This window comes from Lasioglossum baleicum, chromosome 9 (assembly GCF_051020765.1).
Source record: "Lasioglossum baleicum chromosome 9, iyLasBale1, whole genome shotgun sequence".
NCBI classification, from domain to species: Eukaryota; Metazoa; Arthropoda; class Insecta; order Hymenoptera; family Halictidae; genus Lasioglossum; species Lasioglossum baleicum.
Genome location: NC_134937.1, coordinates 6,606,198 through 6,634,062, shown reverse-complemented (window position 1 = coordinate 6,634,062; position 27,865 = coordinate 6,606,198). Strand labels below are relative to the sequence as shown.

The 27,865-nt window shown below is 36.9% G+C and overlaps 1 protein-coding gene across 7 annotated transcripts in view; it reads left to right on the top strand.

The window, feature by feature from the left end:
* The window catches only part of LOC143212416 (WD repeat-containing protein 47), a 154,312-nt gene that overhangs the window by 16,059 nt on the left and 110,388 nt on the right, over positions 1–27,865 (top strand). For 2 of the 7 annotated variants that reach the window (XM_076431232.1, XM_076431234.1), the window contains exon 1: positions 1–27,865. This exon is cut by the window's left edge. The exons of 2 other annotated variants lie outside the window; for them this stretch is intronic. In XM_076431232.1, the coding sequence (XP_076287347.1) occupies positions 27,717–27,865 (149 nt within the window). In that variant the 5' untranslated portion in view covers positions 1–27,716. 3 more of the 7 variants (XM_076431233.1, XM_076431236.1, XM_076431237.1) reach the window with 3 other exon arrangements.

The following is a 27,865-nucleotide window of genomic DNA, read 5'->3' as shown; positions in this document are numbered from 1 at the left end:
GTGAATTAAGCAAATAAATATTATCCAAATTGCATCATGTGTGGTATCAATTTAATTTAAAAAATGCCACAAATATTTCGGTATGATTTTCACAAAAAAATAATTGAGAACAACGAAATTTAATCATAGAGATCTCATAGATCATAAATCCTCAATGTATCATCCTTGTTTAAGTATGAAGTCTACCATATATATTATTTCACTTTTTTCGCCAAGAAGATTATCCTTTTATACACTGTACTAGTGTGATAAAGTGATAAGCATTGTTCCTAGGAGACCAGTCACATTCCGACTGAACTAGTATCACATCCCAAAAATATTTCGTGAAAGTTTTAGGTTAATCCAGTTAAAATCTACAGAGTTAGATTAGGTTCGGCGAGTATGCTGGTCGTTTAGCCAGGAAAAGGTGAAACTTTGAATGCGTTTGCCTCGGAACCATGTTATCAAAACCGTTGATCAAAATGTTTAAAAATCTGGAACATCATGAGATAGAAGACTAGATTCTGAATGAAGGATTGTTGCTTTTGATGGTCTTATTTAATTGACGAAACAATTTCCGTTTTTTCACTGATAATTGATACTCTAGCTTTGAATGGTTCACATTGCGCTGTACATTTTTCCAAAAATTGAAAACAATTTAGCTACATGTACTGGGTCTCTGCAGAGCACGGTGGAAATACGCAAAACAAGTTACTCGTTTTTGAAGGCCTGTGATTTAAAAGTTTAAGATAACGGTACATCTTTAAAACTGAGTATTGACCGACGTTTATTTATATTTTGTATTGTATATTATTATAAAAAGTATCACAATGTATTGAAAATTTATGTATTGCAAAATAATCTCTACCTAGAGATTCAAATTGTATTGAATAAAAAAAAAGTATTCGCAAAGGGAATCCGTAAGTGAGCATACGCTTCGATAATTATTAATGTCTGTTAATAGCAAAATTATGAAGGTTTCCAAAAAATAGTTATTCAAAAACAGAAAAATTTATCGCAAAAAGTTTACTAATTTTAAGCAAACAAATTCGCAAAACGTCTTTTCCATTTCCTTTAGTCATAGTCAGTAGCTACCATTTCGTTTAGACAACAATGAACGTCCAGTTCATTTTAGGAAAGGTATTATACACCAATAACAGTTTACCTGATCACAAATCTGATATAACGTAGGTGCACCGGCAATTTTCCTCAGTTTTCTTTTTATAATGGACAGGGTGAACCACGTAGAGCAGTGCAGCCAAATATTTCCTCCAACAACGACGCGATCAAAAACATTTCATCTGTAATCTAAACTGCTTCAAAGGCCAACAAGCAACATAGAACAATTTTTCTCTCGGATATTTTGCAGGATGTCAAAAGATTCTATTGAAACACTCGTTTCTCCCTGTTTGCTCGACAGTGAACTTTTATTTCCAAATGGTACAAAAAGGATCTTCCAGAGACGGATGAGTCCATATTGAACGACTCGTGGGACCGTCAAACCGTCGGCGGTTTAATGGCTGGTTCGTAGGGTAGGTACATAGTAGTAACGGTGGATGAAAGTAATCGATTGTTTCGCTTAGCTACCACGCCGGACGCGTCTTTAAATAGAATTTGAGCATTCGCTTATCCGTCGGATGTCCCATTTGTACACTCCTCTGAGAGCGGCGAGGATACGTCCGAGCGTCGATTTATTATCTCGATTAGGTTTTTTGCCGAGGTACCGGTTGCATGGTGGTCAGGTTGCAATGGCGCGCAGTCCAGACGAATCACGGCGACCTGCATCCTCGTGCGTAACCAGTGTGACCATGCCACGCGGCGATGAATCATTGATAGATCCAGGACCTGCTCGACGATTACGCGCATCAGGATTCTATTTAATGGCACGACGATTTCTCGGTTTACCAGGAAGCGTTTGCGTTGCTTCTGCATTGCAATTTCCCCGGGACTGCCTATCGATTATAATGGGGACACGATTTGTCTGTGACTGGAAAATTATAGATGCACAGGAGCCGCGTTGTGATTGTACGCTTTTTACCCCCGTGCCACGGGTTGTTAGGTCTCGATGTTGGTTTTTATTCGACGGCTGAGCTCGTGGCTGCATGGACACGTTAATTATTGAGCTGGAACAGGCTCTCCTAGATCCAGGTCGACTCGTAGATGCTTCTCCGCCACCGGAGTCTCTTCAGAATTCCTCCCCGCTTTAAGCACACTTTTAATAAGTTTTAGAACGTCGGGACCGGTGGAGTCGGTTCCGAGATCTGCTTGCAAAATAATTTATGGGCCAACATACTTTCAGCGAATGCGAGATGTGTGATTTATTCGATGGCTGAGAGCTAATCTTGCCGGGCTGCTTAAATCGCCATTACTCTGATGGCTTCGGACAACCGTAAAGATGGAAGTAAAGATCAACGTGTTATTCGACGAAGTTATACTAATATGGTCTATGTAGATGTAATTTATAAATTTCTGTACAGTAATGTCTAAGTGTATGCGGACACTTCGGAATCGAAAAGTCACGAATATAGTGTGCAATTCCTTGGAACAAAACAATGATCAAACTTTTTCTTGTGAAACTTGTACCAACATATTTGTCCATTTTTCTGGTAAAATGACACCAATCACGATACAATCTGAGTTCCATTTACTGGTTTAATTCGCGACACAGTAAAACCTTGATTATCGGTAACGACGATGGAAACTGAAAGAAATTGCTAAAGTAGAGGCTTCACCTTTCCTTCTTCCTTCTTCAGAAATTTAATGTACAACTCTTCGGGTAGTAGAGGTTCTACTAAATCATTAATTGAACGAGTAAATATTATCCAGATTGTATCGTGTTTGGTCTTGTTTTAATCGGAAAAATGTCAGAAATGTGTCGGTGCCAGTGTCATAAAGAAAAATAAAATATCTAGTCACTGATATGTCCAATCTCGTATCATGTTGCACGTCTTGATGACAGAGCTTCTGGGCTCCTCAAGATAGCAGGGATAAATTTTTCACAAAGCTCTTTCACAGGTCACATCGAGACATTACTGTACGTAGTATATGTACAGTTTAGATTGCCAATGTTACCGAATACATTGGAATTTCGTGCAAGGATTGAATGGGGAGCTAGAAATTTCAGTTGACGAGACGGCGAGCAGACAATAAGCCCGAGAACATAGAAATTGCGAATTGTCGGACGAGATATGAAATCTCTAGGGGATCGATCAGGGTCGAAGAGAAAGAAAAAAAAATCGGTAATAGTGATAGTCTGGGTTCAATATCCTCGATCAGGATATCCGTCGGCGTCTGAGACAAAAGAAATTCCTCCTCCCTTCATTTTTATCCGTTGTCACGAGTTTCCAGCGGGAAGACACGGCTTATTGCGTGCCGGTTTAGTGTTCGACGAAGACAACGCCGAAGATGGGGTGGAAGCAGCTGGATGAGTCGAAACTGGGAGGGGAAGAGCACACGGTCAATTAAAGGAAGTACACAGTCCGGAACGAACGTTGCTCCACAGAGCGTCGCAGCAAGAGCGGATGCATCCGCGTAAAACCGAATATGCATGGCCTTCTTTTGGTTAGGCTTCCTGCGGCTACGAAATTGATTAGATCAGGCTGTAGGAAGTTCTAAATCTCATACATTTTATTTTATAGATTACAAACTTGTTAGTGTTTTGTTAATGAAACCGGGAGGATATAGAAAAAATTATAGAGTGCATTATCCTTGCAGTGAGCATTGAATAACCACCAGAGGAATTATCAAACTACGTCAATGAGAAAAGTATTAGCAAAACTACATATTTTTACATTACATTAACGAAAAACACGAACCAATCAGGGCGCGGCTACAGTGGACGGATTCCGGCTTGGCGATACGCCCCGTTGAGCGTAGCTGCGCCCTGATTGGCCCCCTGTTTTCGTTAATAACTCCTTAACAAAGCCGCGGAGAACACTTTCGTAAAGGAAAAAGTTAATTCGATTATATTAGTAGAAGTAAATGCTGTTAAAATAATTTTTAAGTCACGAAGAATTCGGTGCTGCATATTCAAACTAGATAATTGGTTCAGTGATATCTGTAGAGGAATACTCTACATTTAATTAGCGCGCGTTTTCCTGAACTTTCGAATTGATTTGAATTCGAGATTATTCAAAAGGAAAATACGTGTTTGTTGCAAATTTATGTTGGAATGTGATTTCTAGACTGCGGAACTTTATGCAAAATTGTAAAAAAATAGAATCAAATAGATAGCTCTTCAGAAATGTATGCAATCTACATTCTAATGATTTACATTGAATTTATTAGCGAGGGTATGTTGTTTATGAGTATCCAAAGAATCCATACAGTAACTCGGTACACACCTGAGCCTCTACAAGCTAGTTTTCAAGCTAAAATATTGTCAAGCTTAATCTCCTTTATATAATATTCCGATAGACTGCGGTAGGACTTCTGAACGTATCGCTTTAAATAATTCGCTTTCCATTAAGAAGGTTTTGACGCACGGCCCGCTGTTGCCTCAGTTTGGCGATGATTCAATATTACTGAAGCTCCTTACACTCCTTCCACTGATTTCCCTGTCCAATAAGTCTCGCAGCAATTTTTGCTGATTAAATACTCCCCCCCCCCCTTGTCGCGAAGCTCCACGCGAAACATACTTTATGAACCGTTCAACTGATTAATTAATATTTCCAGTCGCGTTTCACCAGGGCTCGTATGCAAATTCGCAGCTGTCCGAAAGTCCTCGAAGCTCCCATTATCCTGACATTCCTTTCAGTCGCGGTTCATTTACCTAATTGCTAACTGGCCGTACGCGTTTGACTATGTGTTTCATTTCTTTTGCTGTTATTAAGACGAGCATCGATAAAAGATGAGCCCCCTTTGAGACACTCGTAATCGCCGAGCAAGTTCCGGCGTCCAATTAATTAGCAATTAGTTCCGTCGTAAACTTTCACCGGCGAACTTCAATGTCGTATGTAAAATGAGGACATTTTGATGAAACAAAATATTCCTTACCAAAAAAATTAATATTATTCAAATAATTCCTCTAACATTATTTTAAACTTGAAAATTTCTCTAAAATTATTTGTCATTAAACCTTTATGGAAAATAAAATCTGTCTCCATTAATACAATAATTAATTAAAGGAAACAGGAATCAAGTAGACATTTCCATCTTTGTCGAGCGACCTCAATAAAATTTTTCTAATCTTTCTATTCTTTCAAATTGCACTTATTCCTTTTTGTTATAAAATCTGCAGTCTAGCCATGTGTATTGAGTAAGGAATTTGTAGAATTCAATTTTCTTAGAAGGAAATCACTGAAAATTCGATTCCATCGATCCCAGGTGCATTACCAGTTACTGTACGTTGTATATCTACTGCAACAATAATTCAGGCTCAGCCCGAAGTGTGCGGAACGTAGAATTCCATTTAGTAAGTGGGCGTTTAATACCGCTTACATCTACGAAATTATTTAAAGCCGATGTAATGTACTGTAGCGTGCTTTCTTCGTGCAACGCTTGTAGCAATAAACATTACGTATTTTATATGTTTTTCGTAAACGAGGATTTCGTTCCACGAATCTACGTCAGAACATCCATGAGAACCCTAACGGCGCGCAAGAAGCATGGGACGTTTCTCACATGGGGTACCGGTCCCTGTGACCTTTCCTTGACCTTCACCTACACGATGAACTTCGAGCAAGCTTCCGCGTAGGAAACATATCGATACTCTGTCTGCGAATCGAGTATCCTCTTGCATTCCCTTGAAAGTCGCGTTTGCGGGATCTGGCTGATTGAGCCTGAAGCAGGTATATAATTCTTGTTTCTGATTTTCAAAAAATTGTTTTTGCATTTTCTTTGAGTAGAAGTGTTGTATACAATAAAATATGTTCCATTCTGTTCGATTACTTTTTGCGATTTTTGAGGTAACTTATCGCGTTATTGAATAAACATAAATATCTTAATTTTATCTTTGAATTTTAAAACAATTGTATTATACAATTTTTACTTTTCGTATGTAGTATTTTCGTATCTATTAATTCAGAACAGAACCAAGTACGTACTTACTCCGAAAAATTTTGAACTCAATTTTTCAGAAATAAATCCTTGTACGAGACAAATTTGTATTCTGAATTTTCAACTTATTTGTTCACGTAGAATCACTTCTAACCCAGGCGTGACATTATTTATGGGACATTTCGAACAGAGTACAACAGTAAAGTGGCTCTAATCCGTTTGTCAATAACCAAAACTTCCTGTTCGACAAGCCGGAGCTTAAAACTTTCAGCATGTACTTTCATATCGCAAATGCCAGTAAATATAAAATTATACAAAGATATATTATTATTACTTTTTTCCAGGACGTAGAACAATTTCCAAACGTAAGGGGTTGAAACTGTTAGTGTATAGTTCTGCGTCGCAAATGCGAATAAATGTAAAATTATCCAGAGAATGGGGACCATTTTTACCATTTTCGAAAACCACAAATTTCAATTAGCAATTTTATCAATGTAAAGAGTAAAATATTCAGCGTAGGCTATTCTCTAATCTAAAGGGATTATTTCTGCTTTTTTCGGAACCATACATTTTGGGGATGTTTTACCCAGAACACAAGAGCACTTCTAAATGCAAATGAAAACTGAGGAGTGAAAAACTGTCGACGCAGGGGATTGAAAAATAAGTTCGTCATGTTCGCCAAAGCTCGTAGACATGAATGATACTTGTACTTTGTTTCTATTTTTGTCCCATTCTAGTGCAGACACACGCGGAAAAAATTAAAATCCGTGACCAGACGAAAGTCGATGATAGTAAATCTCCCGGTGTTCTGCCGCCATGAATGGCGAACATGAATAAAACATACTACTCGCTCGGAAACAAGGTTCCGGGGAGAGGGATAGACATTCTGGAGGAAGTCGATAAGTTTTCGAGCCACGTATTTCATACTCGCAGTAATCTGATTTCCTAGACGTTATGAAACCTCTTGGCACACTTCGATCAACCTCCTTCGCCGTTTTTGCGTGTCTTCATTTATGCGGTATTATCCTATTGCTTTCTCGCTTTTCAACCTCGAACCGCGATTATATTATCTCACTTTCCTTCTGCTTTTATTACGTTTTGTCCGGACGTAACGCGATGTGCATGTGTGTCGTCGTGAAAGCAGCCTGCTAACATATCCTCAGACAATTTAATCGTAATTGGAAAGCTACTTGTACCTTCTGTCTTGTAGTTTCCGATGTATAGTCCAATTAGGAAAACAACAAATTACGTTGACTACAAATCGGTTCATTTTCTGTAATAGCATCTTCTACTCTGCCCTTGGTCGTTTGCATTCTTTTATATGGCTTGCTCACTTAAATACACTCTTATGTTCCCTATATTTTGTTCTCTATATGTATATTTTACCTTTAATTGCAAGTTTTACGAACAGACAAGATAATTTTTTAACAGCCTCGTTTCATACAATCACAAAAATTTAATTGGCTTACATTTCAATTTCTCTATCATTTTTCTTTGAAGTCATAGTATTCTGGGACGTGAATCATGAATACATGCAGCACCCTAGAGAATTTTCGCACTTGAAATTACAAAGCTAAAAAAAAAGCAATGTTATACTATTAATTAATTGACAATTCAGGGACGTCAATCACGAGCGTATGCATCAACACGCGAACAGAAACTTCGCAGTTAAATTTACAAATTACCTGAACGAAAGGTGCATTTGAATGACGAGCAGTTGTCATAGTTTCTCGTAATTAGTCGGGGTAACGAAGTATGAAAATGTAAAACATTCGTGACTTTGAGCAGAGCGTTTATCATCCGCTTTTTCGTTACCATAATTCCCCCGCAGCGGTATAATTTCGTTCGCGACAGTATTTACATCGAATGATACTGCAATTTCTTGCTGAGCTTTGCCGTTTGCATACTACGAGAATCTGAGGTGATTACGACTCGCGGTACACCATGATTGCCAGCGACTATTTAATAACACTCCCTTGGAACGAAAACGTGCTACGGCTGTTCCGCGTCTACGGCAACCATAATTAGTGTGGCGTAGTAGTAAGTGGCATTTTATTCGATGGATGGTGTAATTTTATAGCAAACCATAAACCTAAACAGATACGGTTGATTAACTCGTTTCTCACCGGACGTCAAATTCAATTTGCAAATGACACTTTACCATCTTCTGTTAAAACTCCTGAGAAAGTATACTATCGAAGGATCTAGTATAGTATTGCATAATCGCGCTATATCTTTAAACTGATTTATAGCGATCAGATTAATTCTTCTAATTAGCCGTGTCTCTTAAAACGATTTAGAAATTATTATTCATACCGCAATTAGTGGATGTCTTAATCGTTCGAGTCTGTAAAAATCAGTTAATAAAGTCGGATATCAGATGAAAAATTACCGACTGTCTCGATTAGCGTTTCAGCATGGAAGCATGTGTTTATGTTGAGCTTCTTAAATGCTTTTATTTTATTGAATTTTATTTTATAACAGAGTAGACATCCGGTAATTGGAAATATAAAGTTCGCTTACGTTTTGACTGGCGATTTATGGAAATTGAACCACTGCAATTGAATGACTTTAATTATTTGACTAATTGCGGAATAGATCGGTGTTGCTCGGGCACCTATAAATATGTTAATTGAACTGTTAATGAACAGTGCGTGTCGAGCACTTCCGGGAGCTGCGAGGTTGCCTCTTTCGAGTAACTGGAACAATGAATAAGGGCGGATGTTTAATCTTCGTTCTTGGATGGTACACGCTCCTCTATTAACCCTTTCGTTGCCAAGACAATAAGACCGAATTGCGTTGGGGTGTCATTGATAAAAGGTTGTTCTCCGTGACAAAAGACGTAAATCGAAAACCCTTTGAGTCCTAATGACGTTCATCTAGTAGATATATTATTCCTTTGTTGGGTGAATAACTCTGTTTCATCCATTAACAATAACTTATTTAATGAAACTAAAATTGTATTTGGTACATTCAATATATTATGTGCTACGAACATTATTTTTAATGAATAGCAAAATACAATATTTTTTGAAAAATGTAGCATTGGTTCAATTTTACTGCTCACTGTATGTATGACGTGGTTGTGATTATGTCAAAAAAGGAGAAATAGAGTATGGTAGAAACTGATTAGCATTTCAAATTTATGCTATTTGTCTATTAACGATTCATATTACGCAGCACGAGATGTTTCTACGAAACCGAAAATTGGAATTTAGCGCAATCTCAGTTTCCATATTAATTTCCAGTTACGCTAGAGTTAGACGGTAACAAGTGTGGAATTAATGATCTCGCCTTTTAATTTCGATTGCTGAACAGGTCGGGGCATTTCCTTCGGTTTCCTTTCATTTTTCGAAAATCATAAAGTGCCAGGTCACGTTAGAAACTAGGATAATTGCAGTATAGTGCTTGTTTAGCGTAAGAAACGCTGAGGTTGATCGTTTCTCGGGATTTTAATTAAGCAATCGTACCACGCGATAAGAGATGACTAATGTATAAACAATCTACAATTGCTAAGCACATACGTATGTGCTTCAGTGCCATCTTTACATTTCGATAATGATATCAGAGCTCGAAAACGGAGCACTCGTAGCATTTAAGATTTAATTATCGGCGAATTTCTGAATTTAATTAAGTGTTATCGTACATCTTCTGATTCGACCATTTTCATAGTCGAATCTAAGATAGATGTATTCTCAACCTTCACCTAGAATTCTCATCTCGATATACATAGTCATCTTTCATCGCGGTGCTCGTTAACACTAATTAGAAAATTGTATTTCGTTCGATATAGGTTCGCTCTTGGAGAACTCTCCAGCGAAGTAGTCGAGACATTTTTTATTCTTTGTCACATCCACCCACACTCGGTCAGACTCTCTGGAGATCGATTCTCCCGCGCACCATCCTCCGCACAGTTCACTGAAACTACATTGCGTGCGTTCGCCGGATAAAATTTCGCGTGCGATAACATTTTCGATATTACTTTGGGAACATCGTGATGCCATTATATGAAACAATAGCTGTCGTAATCCGTGTAATCAAATTCTTGGCAAAATTTTTCATGTATACGCGATGTTTGGATGTAGAAAAACGAGGAACAGTTTCCGGAAATTACACAGATTTATTTTTCGATACTTCACTCTTTTAGTGGCGACCGAAAAATTGAACTTGACCGACAAATTAAAATAAAGTTCTAATGTATTAATTCGGTAAGATAATTAATGAATTTTTGACAAAAATGAGTAGGTATAAGACAGAATGTTTATAAGAATTTAAGAAACAATAAATATTTGTTTGATTCCAGTACCTTGCGAAATAAAATGAGATTGCAATATATTATTTATTAATTCAAGATAAATTCTATGTGTGACATAATCGTGAAAAGATTGCACAAACGAAGTTGAAGCGAATTAAAATATAGAATCTTTATGGCTCCAATTAATAATCTGAATGTTATACATACAATCAACTGAGAAGAATTATTATGACTCATTTTCAAAAGTTGCAACATGATCCCGAAGATTGGTTAGGATTCAGCAGTTCCATGCTTCCAGATAATATTACGTCGCTGTTTAAGTCTCGCTCGCTATTTCATTCGTATAAACAGTGCCCCAGTGATTCATTCAGTCCAAATTCAACTATCAATTGTGATTTATGCTGCCGAGAAACGGAAAGTATACAATAGGAATTGCGAACTGTGATTTTTCCTTAGAATTCTTTCTAAATTCCATGTAAAAGGAATAATCAGAACTACAGTGAGAACTTCTTCTCTCAGCGCCACATTTCCTGAATCTGTCACCTACAGAGATTGCTTTTTACGATCGCTACAAAACAATTAAAACAGAGAAACTTTCTATAGCTGGGGAATGCTAAAAATGCAATGAATTATCTTTTTAATAACGAACATAAACGTTTTTTGAAGAGAAGAAACATAAACTATTTTAAGCTGCGTTTAAAAGATTCAAAATGGATTCTGTATAAAGTAGTGTTGGGTTATGGTTCCCAAGGAATGAAAATTTTCTTTCAAAATCAAGTCTTTTGTTTCTCAATATATTTTTTCATTCTAGTTCATGCACCTACATTCATATTGTAGATTAAGTGTATGTAGATTAGATTTATGCAAAACCTTTTTATTTTTAATTATTTTTTTGTGAAATTTTGACGAAAGTATTGAATGATACCGAATTCATTTCAAGGCTTGAACCCTCTACTTCTGCAATTTCATTCAGTTTCCATCATCAGTTCGGATAATCGAGATGGTACTCTATCGCGGATTGAACAAACAAATATAATCTAAATTGTATCGTGTTTGGTGTCGTTTCAATCAGAAAAATATGACGAATAGTAATCATTAAAAACAAAAGAGTTTTATCAGTATTGTCTCATCGATACACTGACACGATGTAAGTGACATTTCGGCTCGGAATTTTCCACATCGAGTCATTAAAATATTTTGACACCCTCTTCATCAAAAAATAAAATATGCTTTGCGCATTCACATATTTTCGTCTACTTACAATACGTGTGAATTATTACCTGAGGATCGTACGAGGGTTACAAATCGGATTTTGAAAGGAATCATTGTGGACAGCGGAACTCGTGCAGCCAGCTAATATCAGCATGAATGCATACGTTGCTGTTCGTCTCGTACTATCGTTTCCATGTAGACGACGCGCGTTTCGGAGCATGGGCGCCGTCGCAGAGATTACTGTCGACGACCGGCGTCGGGCCAGTTTGTCGCGCGACGTCGTTCGTACGGCTGAGCCACGTGCTTCCGGTTTTGTGCTTCCGTTCTCCGACTGGTCGCGTGTGTGATGCGTCTTCCAGTGGACTGTCTCTCTTCCTTACGTGCCACGTGAATGTCCACGGTGCGCGAACGGACCACTAAAACAAAGTAAATATCGAGCCTCCAACATTGACACTCTCTGCCTTCGAAATTTCCACGCTGCGGCTGCCGCAGTGCAAATCAAAACCGATCATTCATTTGCTGTAAGAAACGCCCGGCGAAATAACATTGTGAATATCGACACACACGCTTCTTGGATATTTGTGATGCTTGAGGTTCATGGCTGAGCTTGATATGTTTCAGTCGCTATAGTGGGCCAAGCTGATTTTTACAAAGATGTTTTGCTGTAAAGTTAGAGAACTATGGTATGGTGTTTGATACTTTTACGATATTGCTAGTATTCGAAGTATCTTGCTGAATGATCAGTGAAATGCTACATGACCGATGAGGGTTAACTATGCGAAGAGGTTGCGCGGAAAATATAGATTTTTACAAGCAAGTTAAAATTATGTTTAAAATTGTGTGCAATTTGAAATCAAACTTCTTTCCGTTTCATTTTTTAATGTGAGGCTGAGGATAAAATAAGAATTATTGAATGTTCTCGATGCACTTTTTCGTGTTTTGCACATTCGCATGTAAATGCACTTTGCATTCTAGTTTCAGCTGCGTTCATATTCTGTGATAACATATTAATAATGGTCTGCATTAAATTAATTCTTTCACGCGTTTTGAATTAATCTTTATTAGATATCTGTCTTAATACAACAGTAAACAAGAATTTAAACGAATTTAAGTGACAAAGAAAATAGTTAAAATATGAACAGATAAAATATGAATAGATAAAATATGTTTTGTATACTGATGAAGAACAAGTCTATTATGATCTTCCTTTGTCGGCGGATTGTTAAGGCCAATTAATTTTTATGTAGAAATACCGTTTATGAGATACAGCGTTTATTACATATTCTATTCCACATAGTAAGCGTTGCATGCTACATACTTCGTGTTCTATAAATTTTCAGCATTTTTCTGGACCGTTTCGTAATTTACATGTCACAATATTTTAATTTTTTGGTGTGAATTAATGGTGATGCATCTATATCTCTTTTATTCTGTCTCGTAGAGAATTGCATCGTTGATTAGTTAACTATATTGAGCAGTATAGCAGAAATTTAATTATAAATTTATGTAAAACAATTAGATATATTATATGTCGCAATAATTTTATTTATTCATCTCATAGAGCAAAGAGTCATTGAAGAATATGATACATAGAATAGTTAGTATATAATTATTGTATTAGAATATGTCGCAATATTTTAATTTTTGTTGTAAAATTTTAAAAATATCGTTTAAGAGTATAATAGAATATTTAATATTTCTCCTCGCATACTGTATGTATTTCCGTATCTGAAACCCTATGATAAAAGCTTAAACGTATCATGAAAGCTTAACCCTTCGGTAGACAGACACCCCTTAATACTTCTCACGTTATAATTCGTCGAATCAGCGTGATCAGCTAAATCTGCTTTCCTCTCTCGTCAATCCGTTTATACAATTACGCCCTTTATGCCGAAACGCCGCAATGTACTATTTCCGACGCATATTATCGGCCATATTACCGAGCAATTCAACCGTGAAACAGTGGAAAGATTGCATGGGGATGCGAATCGACAGATTATACTCCAGAGATTCGCGTCGCGATTTGTCTATCCTCAATGAGTTATACGGCGTCATTTTCGGCGTGTCACTTCCTATTTGGTTACATGCAACGGTGTCCCATGGAAATTCGCGTGGCAGAATGCTCCCGAGTTTTTACAGAGTTATTACTCGTCCTGCATCTGCCCGTAAATTTAAATCAACGCGCGTCAACGTCGACTGATGACGGACATTGTCAGATGGGGCGCGAACATTTTGCGATATACTGTTGTTAACAAATACACAATGGACACTTCATCATAGGAGACGAAGCAATGCTGTCTGAAACTTTATTGGGCCATAAACTAAATTTCCGTGGTTGTTGTCACGGAGATAAATGTTCCTGCTCTAGGCAATTGTATTAGGTGTACGTAAATGTTATAGAATTTTTCTTATTTTTGCTTGTTAACCGTAAAATATAACTACAGTATCGACTTTATTGTTACTCTTCTAACGAAATATTTTGTAGATACAGTCAGTAACAGTTATGGTTTTTTATGGTCTAGAACTTGCAAACAGTTTTACGATATTGTGTATACTAAAATATAAGTCAGCAATTATTTAAAAAATGTTAGAGCTGTCTTGCAACCAAACTGTAAAGCTTTTGTGCAAAATAAAAATGTCGTGATTGTATTGCAAACAATTGAAATCAAGTTGAAAGTTCGTTTTTCTTGAATAATTTTAATAGATTCAAAATGATATATATTGCCACTCTTAAACTGTTTTAACCCTTATTAAAAATATTGTTTACATTATTATATTTGTTCGTATTTAATAAATTACTACACATTTATGTATTATATTATTAAATTATAATATTTATATATTATATAAAGAAATAGTATAGAGTGGAAAAATGTTTGAGTACAAATTTAAAATTTTACTTCCTCAATTTTGTCGTGAATACAAAAAATCCGCAACCCACACGTAGCGAATGTGACTACGCTTCTCTGGTGATTTTATACAACATTTTTCTTTCTTTATGAATGCGTTCAACAGATTTTTAATTCGAGCTTCCACGTACCATTTCAGCAATGTTCGATAAAGCATTTCTCTGCATAATGTTATCGCTTCATTAAAAATAATAATCAGACGCAGTGGTTTCAGGAAAACGAGTTCCGCAAATGGGGCCGCTGTTTTCGACATTCTAGACCGCTGTAGTAGTTTACGGCAACCGGAATTTATCAGTTTAACAACTCCGAAGCGAACTTCATCCATTCCGTTCGATTTCGAGCGAGCATAAAGAGCGTCGCCGCCGGTGCTACAAAATCGCAGGCGAACTACTTCCGCGCTTTATCGACCATGCACCAGCCAATCCGTCCTTAAAACAATGGGCGAGGGTGGCGAGGACTTGTTACAAAGAAAGGGCGTGGATTCAAGTAGGTGCCGATCTACCCCGAGACCAAGGCCACGGTTAGAACTTGTCCTTAGGGACCTTGATACTTCGAACATTACTCGTACATCCGCGTCGATACTAATTTTCTCGAGATCTGTAGAGTAAATTATACATCTTTTTGTTTTTTTATTATAGAAAATCTCATGAGAGATTTATCTTAACAATACACAGAATTCAATGTGAGAATAACAAACTTATACTTCTCTATTTTACACTTATTAAAGTTTTTTTTTATTTAAGCTTCCCCAGATTGAAATGATTAAAGTTAAAGAGATGCTTCCATGGAAAATAATTCAGTGCATTTATTTCTTCATACATACATCATGATGAAAATGGTACAAAACTCTAAATACATTTAATCTTGTTATTTCTATAATATTTTACATAAAAATTCACAGTCTGCTAATGACACTAAAGAATTCTTGCAAGTATCGAAAGGTTTCCTCTCAAGTTTGAGTAATCAAAGGGCTAAGGGTGACTCTCTCAATATTGTTTGGATGATATTATTCCTGTGACTGGAAATGGCTCAGAGACTTCTGAAAATAGATCCCCGTTTGTTCTCCCGTAATTATTTTAAGAAGAATTCGGCAGAGACGCGAGGGTTATACTTTCGATCATCAGTGCTAAATATACCACGATAAAAAAGCACGTAAGATTTGACGAGGGCGGGGAGGATTTCTTCGGCTTCTCGGATCTTCAGCTGAAAGATGATGTTTACAAATATGCTGAAACCCTGCGGAGGAATATAGCAATCGAAAATTGCGATGTGTATACTGCTTGGTTGTGTTTATCGAATCAAACTTTTCAAAAATGCGGTAGGTACCATTTCGCCAAATCGTCAAACTTTCATTCAGTTTTGCGTTCAATAAATATTTTATACACCTGTGGTTATTTAAAGTTATAGCACACAGTGTTATTCTCAAATGTATGTCTTTTATGAGAGACATAGTATTTATTATCATATATTGTATAAGGTGATAGGCTGCGTATAATAAAAGTTACAATTAGACTGCAGACCTTTATGCAAAAGAAAAATTTTCTGTGTAAACAAAAAGAATTGAGACTTTAATAAACATCGATTTGTTCTGGTAACAATTTTGATATGTTCAAGCTTTCGATTTCATGGCGGCGCTGTTTGTTGGTTTAAAAAATTATTCTGAATAGTACGTATTAGTAGAGGACGAAAGAAACTTTTGAAACATTCGGTTTTGGGAGAAAGAAGTAATATGAATGCCCCGCCAAAAGATTAATTATTTAGCGATTGTCGTGAGACATCAAACGCACATCTCAGACTCAGCTGAGAGTCCCATAATGTTTGAATGACGTGAATTGCCATGGTTGCACCACCCTCCCGGGTTCATCCCGGTTCAGACTGTACTGATAATGAAAAATCCGTGATCTCCGTAGTGCGTAGGGAACACGGCAAACAAAAGGGTCCCGTCGATTGCCGTCGAGTGAATGGCGTGCCACGGTGCTGACGAATTACGCGGCTATTCTTCCTTGCACGCGTGCGGAGAAACGATGGCTAATCTTTCCGCGGATTAGCGGGATGTTGATCTTTTCCGTCGAAGAACTGCGGATGCCAGGTAATCTTCACCGTGACAGCAAAAAATATTACTGTCACACGACATTCGTACATTAATCTGCCACAACGACAGAGAAGAAGACGGATATTTGTTAGCCTTTCATTGAAAAGGTATATTGAAAATGTTCCTCTTGAATTTCACATTGCAATGAGGTTTCTGGGTAGGACATTCATTCATAGCTTTGTAGAAATTCCAACGACAGTGCATCTAACTTACAAAATTGTCTATTAATGTACTCATTTTTTTATACCTTTCGTGAGAGAACCATTAAGTATTAATAATTACACTGCGGATTTTTATAAAAAATAAAAATTGTCTACATGACAGAAGCTACCTAGACAGTTGTTTCTATTTTGAATAATTTTAGGGAGTTGAAAATAATATAATGGCGTGTTTAAATCCTTCAAATATTTTTATTATTTTGTTTTAAAGTGTGTTTGCATAAGAGGTGACTAAGTTTTATTTAGTGTTCAGTACTACAGTGTTCTCGACGGAGACTTCTTGCATCATCGTGTTTTTTCATTCGGTAATGGGGAATTTATGCCAGATTTCGCGAATGGCCACTCTGTAAGATTACTCGAGAAGTCGACGAGCATTTCCGATTTTATCCTGGCACCGCTTTGTGCATACTCCTTTTCTAGTTCTTCGTCTGAACGGATGGGAAACAACCCGACAATATGCTTGCCATTTTTTCTGCTTCCCACGATTACGAACTTCCTACGTGCGCAGCCTTTGCAATCGCTACTTGTTCGCAATATGGTTGTGCAGAGCAAAATACTTCTGACGAAGAAAATAATTGACAGGTATTTCCATTTATTACTGAACTCCTCGATAAACTCGATTCGATTCAGATTATGAATATTTGTTCTATTAAAAAAAAATTTAATTTTAATTTTAATTTTTTTTTTTAATTTTTTATTTCGTTTCCGCTTAAATTGAAAATAAATTACTGTTTGCTTTATTAGCTGTCTATTAGCTTCATGTTGACAGGAAACTGATACCTTGAAAGCTTTTTATTTATAGGAAAGATTTAACAAGTCGCTACCAGAGTAACATCGTTATAACTAAACTGCGGAGTTTATGCATTTGTGTAAGTAGGCGAGATACGAAAGACGTTTAACATTTTTTATGTAAGTCCCATTTCTTTTCGTTCACACAGAAAAATTTTCTTTTGCATGAAGATCTGCAACCTAATTAGAACTTCTATTATATGCAGCCTATCGACTTGTAGAATATGAGTATAAATACTATATAGTACTAGCTACACACTCAGTATGTACAACGTTCATGCAGATCTTCGAAAGTCCTGGGGAATTCTTCTTTTGTCTGTTTTAATTACTGAATCACTGCCTGTCTTGTAGCACTGATCATATACATACTTATTAGCAGACTGCGGATGTTTATGGAATTTGCAATTTTTGTACACAAATTTTAAGAGAAACCCGAATCAAATAAAATCTTATTGTCTGTGGTAGTAGCCTTTTTAGATCTGAAATAAATTAACATCGTACTAAATTCTGTTATATTTTATATCCTAGCATTTTTTGATCATTTTCAAAAGCGATAATCGCATAAAGATCCGCAGTCTACTTATTAGACTCTGTTAAGGATCTTCATGACGAGTCTGACTCGATATTGTATGGCAAGGGCTCAATGTGGGCTCAATGTAAGTCTAATAAGACCTAAAATATGTGAAAATACCTAATCTAAAATACTAAAAAGATTCGGTCGCGATACGTTTCGATGACGGTAGTGTGCAGTGTGAGATAGTGCTACACCATAAAACGCTGTAGTATGATTTTCATACTGGCCCGAGCACGGTTTCCCGGAGGCTGTTGGCCGCGTCTTGTCCGACGAGGAAAATCCGTGTCGGCCGAAAAAGAAAAAGGAGGAAAAAGTTGTCACCGAGGCTGGCTATCTCCTTGAGTAAACGTACACCGGTACCAAGTGACTCTGGTCAAAGGTGAGCTAGCTGAATACGTCCATTACTGGGTGGGTAATGGCTCCTTTAGCCGTGGCACGTACGGAAGAAAGCTCGCTACGTGCCGCGTTATTGAGCGATGAAGAGACACCGGATACCCTTTTAGAAATCGCTATATGTCTCACCACGCGGCGGTAGACCTGCACGCAGGTGAATCCACCGATTCGGACCGGGCACGGGCCAGGGGCGATGACCCACATCGTCGTATATATTCCCCGTCGACTCGGCTTGTCGTCGCTCGTAACGAACCGCGGGATAATTATCTGAACATCGTCCTTTGGTTATCTGGCTGCCGCGTTAAATTTATTTCGACGATGTTCCACGGTTATTCCTGAGTGCTGCTTGCTGGCCCCAGCTGGAGGAGTTCCGCTGTTTCGTTAGCCCTGTCAACTTCGTTAAGAGCTTAACCCTTCTTGGTCCTTCCTCGAGGAGCCCCGACTTTGGCATCAATAGGTACCTACACTAATTTCCATTGCTTTCGTCGATAATGCCACGACTACATCACGTGGAAGAACAATTGCAGTGTTTCTCAACTGTTTTAAATACAGTACCTACTTATATTGTTCTTCAGCTTCGATTCAATAGCGGGAAATCTTCATTACAAACATTGCAACTCCATTGTAAAAATCTCAGATCTTGTCTGAAATTCCGGTCTTGTTTTTCTGCACCGAACGAGTACCTACTGTAGGTTAGTGAACCTACACATCGGCATATACAGTGGATCTATAAAATAATAATTTCGTTGAAAAAATAGTAGAACAATAAACTAGGGAAATTGCGCACGATACAACAGGTGATACATTCAGGACACGTTCGTTCTCGAAAATGCAACAAGTTCTAATGTCTTCAAAAACGTTAAAAATATTTGTTCCCGATTGAGTCCACCGCAGACTTAAATATTGAAGCTCCAACTTTACAACGAGACCTGAATTGTTTTAAAAGATGTACATACTCTTTTTAAAACAATTTTTTAAAACTTGCGTGAAGCGCACAAAGTTCACGTGGCAGTCAGCGTGTTAACCCCCGCGATTATAGTGAATTGGAATTACACCCTCAGCTTTAGCAAAAAGACGGGCCGTAGAATGAACATTTCAGAAATTCGCGAATCCGCTACAAACGCAGTCTGCTTTGATCGTGCTTCATGCTTCGATGCTGAGGAATGAACAGATGTTCCGCGTTTCATCAGCTAGTCGGCACGTTCCATTATTAATCGATTCCTGCGGAAGGGCACGCGGATATTGATTCCCCGCGAGAGTCATCGAATAAATTAACGGGTCATTTCAGCTGCTCATACATAATAATGTCACGGTGCTTGCGAGTGTCTGGGAGCTGGAATCTGCGAACGGCGTGCGAACCCGAGAAACAGCGATAGTAAAGGATCGCGGAGAGCGGTGCAGCCACGGCTGCTAGACTGCAGCATTAAGCACGCCAGCGTACCATCGAAAAGATGGAAACGACCGCTCACAAAGCTGCTGGCCAGGTTTTCAAACTTCAGTCTTTGTGCTGGTTTTCCCGCTAGGGCATTCTTCGAACTTTCAAGGCCCGTTCAACCGACGCCGCTTTGAATCATTGTCCCGTGGATAGGAATCGCAGAACATTTTATCGCCGCGGAAATCCACCATTAGAGAACCGCCGGGTTAATCTCTGCGTGTAGTAAATAATTAGTTGGTTTAGCCACTCTAACTCTTTTGAAGCCGGCGGAGTACCCGACCGTTTTCAAGGAACGTCCTGCAGGCAAAGTCTGCGGATGAGTGATGAGTACTTGCGATTTTGAATCTGTTTGGAGATAGGAGTTGGATTTATCTTGATTATGACGGATTTCTTTGGTGTTGGACACAGAGCTGTGTTGGACGCACTGTTGTGTACAATTTACGAATGATAAATGAGATTTTTAGTTTATTTCACACCTGGAATCCTGAGTTTTATGAACAAGTTCCTGTTTTGTACCAGTCTCTGTAAAATGAATGACCACATTATTAGCATAATATTAAAATAAAAATGAGTGGTAGCTTCCATCATCGATAGACATTGTTTTTGAATTATCGAAATGATTAAAGAAGGAAAGAATTTTTACTTGGTTCCCCTTTCTTGCATACAGATATGCAGTTTAATTATAATAGTATATTATATGTAATTCTCAGAATAAATTATTATTGACAATTTCACATTAAAGCCATTAATTTTTAAATGAAGGTTCAATCAAACTGGATTCTTACGACGTATTAATGTTTGAAAATTACAAATGTATATTAGATAACGTTATTCATTACATTGGCAAAAAATATATTTTTTGCGTTGTGACTCTAATAATTTGTTTGGTGAAAGATTTGTGTTTGGATTAAGATACACAGAGTATAAGACTTCGAAGATGAGAATTGATGCTAGCCATAATGAAGAGGTGACATCAGACACAGCGAAGCTAGAACAGTGATACTTGATGCAAATTAGTGACACTTGAGATCGCATAGCGTAAGGCCACTGACGAAGGAAGGCCATTAATTGGAAGATTTAAATTTTGTTGAGCATTAGTAGGATAGTATATTCGAAACAGTTACATACAGCCTGCACTGTAATAGAATTTTATTTCATCGTATTCCCTTAAAATTCGTCTAGAAAAATCGCAAATTGCATAAAAATCCGCAGTTCAATAATAAGAAAATAACATTTTCTTTGAAATGATTGAAGAACTGAGTGGTATGCATATTTGTTAAATTCTGTTTGGAATTTTTACTTCAACTGCAGCGCTACATTATAGAACAAAGGCTTGAACACTCTCGATAATTTGTTTAAAGAATTTGAATTGTACAAAAGCTAGTTATTGTTGATTTAGCGTACAAGATGATCTATTGTTAGTGTGGCTTCTGATAACAATGAATTTCAATCGGTTGTTCCTGCATGTATCGATCAATAATTCTGTTGAAAGCCGTTTCCCTCTAATTAATCGCTAATTATAACCAGTTAGATCTACTCGTTACGCGAATAACGGTGTGCTCATATCGGTCGATTGACGGTAGTAAACACGGTGGAACGATTTGCGTAAAATTCGTAACTTCCGCTCGGTAAACACACTTCCCTCATCGATTTCGTATCAATTAGCCACATCAATAACCGTCTATGTACACCTATTACACCTAATTTCCCTAGTGAAATCCGGTTTAATCAAATTTCATGCATAGCTTTCCATATCAATCTATCGAAAATAATTACACACAGATGTTGAAGAGAGTATATTTCATCCATAATAATTTAGGAACTATTAGAAAGTATATTAGAATACGCGAGATTTAAAAAATGTTTAAATATGAAAAATGGACAAATATTTGTATGTTCTCATGTTGTGTACATATTTTTTGGGGAAGAAAACATTTATTGCTTTATGCACGTCACAACAGCACAAAAATATGAAATTGTAACGAATTTTTTCGTACAGCAACTCGAACAATAAACAACGAGTTGAAGCATTGCGAAATTCATGTCAGTTTCAATTGTGCAGTGTGAAACGCAGACGGTCACGCATATATGTCTGTATAAACGCACCGCGTGCCTTCTGCGTACCGTTCCATAATTTTCAGTGCTCTGTGAACGTTTCAACGCCCGTTTACTACGCCAGTGGTTATGTGTGAAGTTTACGACCGTTTCTTGAAGACCAGTAATGAATATGAAACCATTCAGGAATTCGTCGTAAACGTCAATCAGAATTTAATCGTAAAGGGTCGTCAGTTTGTCGCGAATCGCCGTCTTCAATAATCCATTTGCCCATTTAAAAAATCAAAGTGTCAGAGAAAATGACTTACGACTTAATTACTGGAATGAGAGAATGTTCGATACTGTGACTTTTAATTCGTCCATAAAAAGTATACAGAATTACGTATTTGGGCCAGACAAAATAACTTATTCTTCATTCCACAGTTAAAAAGATTATAAAAATGCGTTTGTAGGATATTACTGAATAGAAATTACGCAGAATCTCAGTACATACATATAGTGTTCTTATTTTCATCAGACAATTGCAAATTAGTATTATTGGTTTTAATTTAATACTGTCTATTATGAGTAGACTGCGGATTTTATGTATTTATGATAAAAATGAGTAGGTGCAATTATTATATATATTTAAGGATATTAATGTATCGGTTTCAGCTGCTTGAAATCATTAAAAGACGAATGGAGTTTATAATTGGCTCCTCTTACCTATAATTGATGAAAAAGATTTTTATTTTGCATAAAAATCCGCAGTCTAATTATGAGTTAACAATAACGTTCATACGAATTATTTCTTGCATTTAGACGCTTTAAAATGATTAATTCCTCATTGATTATGTTCTAATTAGGTGTTTCTATCTAGACTTTTTAGATTTCGGGTTTGATGCATATTTATTTTATTTATTTTATGCATCATCGAAACGTAAAACAATAATAATTTTAAAAGAATGTAAGATTATGGATACGTTGTTTTCAAATAATGGAGATTATTAATTGAATCAATGTCTATTGAACTCCATTTTTTGCACATATAGATTCGTATTCTATATTGATTGTAAAGATTTAAATGCAAAGTGCAAAATTTTCTGTGTGCATTTCTAAAGAACGTGAAAGAACTGACGCAATTTTAATTTCCACGTGCAAATGAGTAACAAATGTGCAATAAAAAAGTAAAAGCACAGGGATAGTTACGAGTATTACCTGCTAGTATTGTCTTACAATTTGTTCGACTGGCGTAAATGGAGGAATTCGATCCAGGTTCCCAGTAGATATACGAGGGAGATCAGCGATACGCCTTCGGAGAAACGATGAAAATACCTCGCGCCGCTCGGTTTCAAAAGCATCGGGGTCCATTGATTCCGTGAAATATCGAATCGCGTTTGTAGTCCGCGAAAGGTTGGACAGCTTGCTCTTCCATTACAACACGCGGACCACCAGTATGCTAAACGAGCCATTAAGTTACGCGGTCACGAATCAAGGGATGATCTTATCGATTTGATTGGCGACCAGACTGTTTAGCTCCTGACTAACGTGAATTTTGCATTGTACTATAAACTGTGGACCATATAGTACAGGAGTATGGTATTATATGTATACTCTTCAAGCCTTTACCATGTTTCGTCCCACACGGTCATTAGCGTTTAATGAAAGTGCAGGTCAGATTTAAATCTGTAATCTTATTTGTAAATGTGTCTCGCTAGATCATAATTTTCGAAGGTTCTTAGACAAATATCGTTTTCTGTTTCGTTCTTAGGTACACTAATTATTAGACTGCGGGTCTTTAGGAACAATAAAAATTTTCTACCCAAATTCCTACCAATTGGAATGAAGTAGACTTTTCTTTCTTTTTCTGTTTCGTTCTTAGGTAAACTTAATAGACTGCAGATCTTTATGTATAATACAAATTTTCTATCTCAATTGCAACAAACTGGAATGAAATGGAAATTTATTTTCTTTCTTAATATGTTTAATAGGTTGAAAATAATATAGCAGTATTTGGAAATTCGTCTAATGTTTTCACTGTTTTAAATTACACGCATTCATTTTTGTCATGAATGCATAAAATGCGCAATTATAGAAGCAAATAGTATTTCGTGACCATTGTGAGTAATTTTCATTTGGGAAGGAAATGAACGGATGAATCTATGGATACCGGACACTATTTCACGTAGAAATGCAATATGCGAAAAGGCATTTCATTCTGACATTTCATGTAAAAGTCTCATTCACATAAGGGTTATAAATGATCGCATTTCTCTCCGCGGGAATTAATTCTCCTGTGCTATAAAAATGTTCTCCCTTTTCCTAATCATCGCTGCGCGCTAGAATATATCGGGTGTCTCAGAAATTTTTTACCATATCTGCTACAAATTCACTAGAGAATACAATTTGCTTGATAGCGTTATTATTTGTCTCGATTATTGGGAACGTTTTATTTTTTAAAATTAATCTTTAATTAGCAATATGAACGTAATTTATTGAGCGAATCAAATTTGATAGGATTATTGGCATGGGATTAATGTAGGAAGTTTGCATCTTCAACAAAGAGTTTTAATATTTCAGTATAAATTAATAAAACTCTACACACGATCTAGTAAGTAAATTTATTATACACACACCTCGTATGACGATTCATTTTTATTTCTTTACGATTATGTTGTAATATGATATATTTGTTTGGAATACATGAGTAAAATAAAAATGAATAAAACTCGTGAGATGATATGTTATGCAATTTGAGGGAAGCACCTTTCCCGCTGATTGGAAGATTCGTTATAGACACTGCAAACTAAAAGTGCTAGTATATTTTAATAATACAAGTGCTTCGCTGCATTTCATTTTGCACGTACCATAAATGAACATCCTCAATCTATTAACCCTTTGCACACGAAACTATTTTAACTCGAAAATTAAACATTTCTTCCGACCTACAATAATTCCATTGTATACGATACATTATTTTATGAATATGAAATTTATATAATACCTCATACAATACCTAAATGTTTTAGTAATTGATTATATACAAACATATTTAATGATGTAAACAATATTTTGAATAACTGAGTCAACATTCGAGTGCTAAGGGTTAATGAATCTTCAAGACGGTGATTGAAAGATGTGAATATAAAAGAAAGTTACAATTAACAACAAGAGGAGTCATGAATTAATTTGTACTGAATATTTCCAACCGCAAATCGTCCGAATATAACCAGGAAGAGTTAGGCCGCCGTGTAGAGAGAAAGAGCTCTCGCCCATAAATAGTGAATTTATCCGCATTCACGTTCTCACCTCGCGCGAGTTCCCTATCCAGGTCCTATAATCGAGCGCGGTATGTGCATCTGCGGGCTCTCGACTATTCTCGCCCGTTCTGTGCCCGAACTTCGTTACGCGAAGTAATTTCCTTATCTTGTCGCTTGCACTTTCGAGGGGCGTAACGAACGGCAAACATCGACAAGGGGACGTATCTCCCGTTGAAATTTCGCAGCTTCGAAGAAATTACATTTCACGGGGAATAGTCGGCGGAGGAATCAGAAATTGCTCGATCAGTGTTTGCCGTGCTTTTCCGGTTCCGAAAGCTGAACCGATGCCTCTCGTAGGCCATCCGAAACTTCGGGCATCTCTCTGTGCACTCGGGTCAATTAACGCTCCCGGCAAATTGTCCGAAATCGAATTGTCGCCCGGGACCCCCTCGAAATGCGAGCTCGTCGGAAACCCGACCCTCCTGGCGATAATATCAACTCATGCCACGAGTAACGTCGTTTTTTCGCGATAACTTTCGCTGCGAGATACATATTAACATCGGGGGCCCCTTGCCACATAAATATCTTGACACTTCCTTACACAATCGAGTGATATATTAATATATGCTGTTTAGTACCTTCAAATACAGGCTGTCTCAGCTGAAGGAGGCCACCTATTTAAATGTCTCCTTTATTTTTATTGGCACAAAAACATATTTATGGCATAATTTAAATGGTATCGAAGGAGGAATATCATAGAAGAACAATTTTTTGTCCGATTATTTTTTCATAGTTTTTTCGAGGTCATCGTTATTTTTTATTAATTATATTTTTAGGGAAAATTCCCTATTTTTAGGGAAAACTTTTTGTTTTATTCCATCTTGTTAATGACTTAAGCATATTCAGATGTATTTTTTCAGCCACTATAAGATGGAATCAAAAAAATAAGTTTTCCCTACAAAAAAATAACGATGACCTTGAGAAAACTATGAAAAAATAACCGGACGAAAGAAATTGTTCTTCTATGATATGTGTCGTTAAAAATAAAGGAGATATTTAGGTTCCTTCAGCTGAGACACCCTCTGTATACAAACGTTGTATATGTATGTAGACACGCATAGTACTCAACGAATGTATTCTGATGAAAGAAACACGACCATTTCATAGTAAAGAATTCATATATGCACAATTGTAAATCATAGTTTTATCTAGAGTTACTTCTTTACTGTAAAACACAATGACTAATATACAGACGAAATTATGGTGCCATTAACACCAGAACACCTGAACGAGTTAAAACTTGTTTCTGATTTTTTCTTTCACAATTATTGAAATTATCAGATGTTCATGACCAATGTTCGAATATTTTATTAGCGCTAGTATTATAATAAAAATTGTATGGAATCTGAGTAAATATAACCTTGTTATTATTATAAAGCAATGTACATTAGTCGCGTTTAGTAATATTTCGCTTTTTGAAGTGAAACTTCTTTACTGAGGGCTACAATTTTCTGATGTTACGAAAGTCGAAAGTCGAGTGGCGCGAAAATTTAAACGGAGAGTAAACGGAGAAAAAACGGAGAAAAACAATTTCTTACCCCGACGGGATTCGAACCCTGGTCTACCGCTTGGACAACCAACAATATTAGAATGATAGGGAACATTTTGGTATACATATATCGCAACGAATAAAATGCTGCAGCGATAGGATTTTACCGCCCCTCGGTACATAGTAGGATCAAACGAAAAGGTTAGAAACACATGGTTATGTTATGACAGCACGTGCAACTATTTACGTTTACATTATTTAAAGTCAATATAATTAAATATCAAACTAAAGGAAGAGGTACATACATTACAAAATTACATTTAAAAAGCTAAAATCAAAATGAATACATATACAGGGTTGTGCAAACGTAACTTTAATGAAAACTTATTTCTTACAAATAAATCATGTTACATCAGATGTTGGAACTGCGATCCATTTTTCTACGATACAGAGCTCCGCTCTTTGTATTAGATTTCTCGTTGTTGCCATAATTAGAGCGTCTCTTTTTATGCTATTACATGCATTTGTTATGTGATTCCAAAGTTCTTGAACATTATTGATTGTTGTGTCGTGTACAACGGATTGCAGATATCTCCAAAGATAAAAATCCAACGGAGACAGATCCGGAGAACACAGTGGCCAACGAATTGGACCATACGTTCCTGAACGTATGATTCTGAAGTGTACGTGATAAATACAAACATAATATGGGAAGCGACAGTAGTAAACATTAACCGAGACGCCCTACTTATGGCTACAACGAAAAGTCTCGTACAAGGAGCGGAGCTCTGTATCGTAGAAAATGGATCGCAGTTCCAACATCTGATGTAACTTAATTTATTTTGTAAGAAATAATTTTTCATTTCAAGAAAAAATTAGTTGCACCGATGGAACTCATTGTGGTGTTTACAAAATATTATTATACTAATGTGTGTTTACCAAAATCTAATAAGAATGCCACGTTTTCGTTTTAAATCTTACAAGTATTTTTTATTCAGCTGGAGATAGTCAGTAAACATCATGCCAAAAAGTTACGTTCAGCGGATGAGAAAGTGCAGGGCGCGGAAAAAGGCATTATTGAATGCAGCCAATGCGAGTGCCTCAACAGTGATTCGTGACATACCAACTGTCGCGTCACCACAAGAATTACTGAAACCAATGGACCAGAG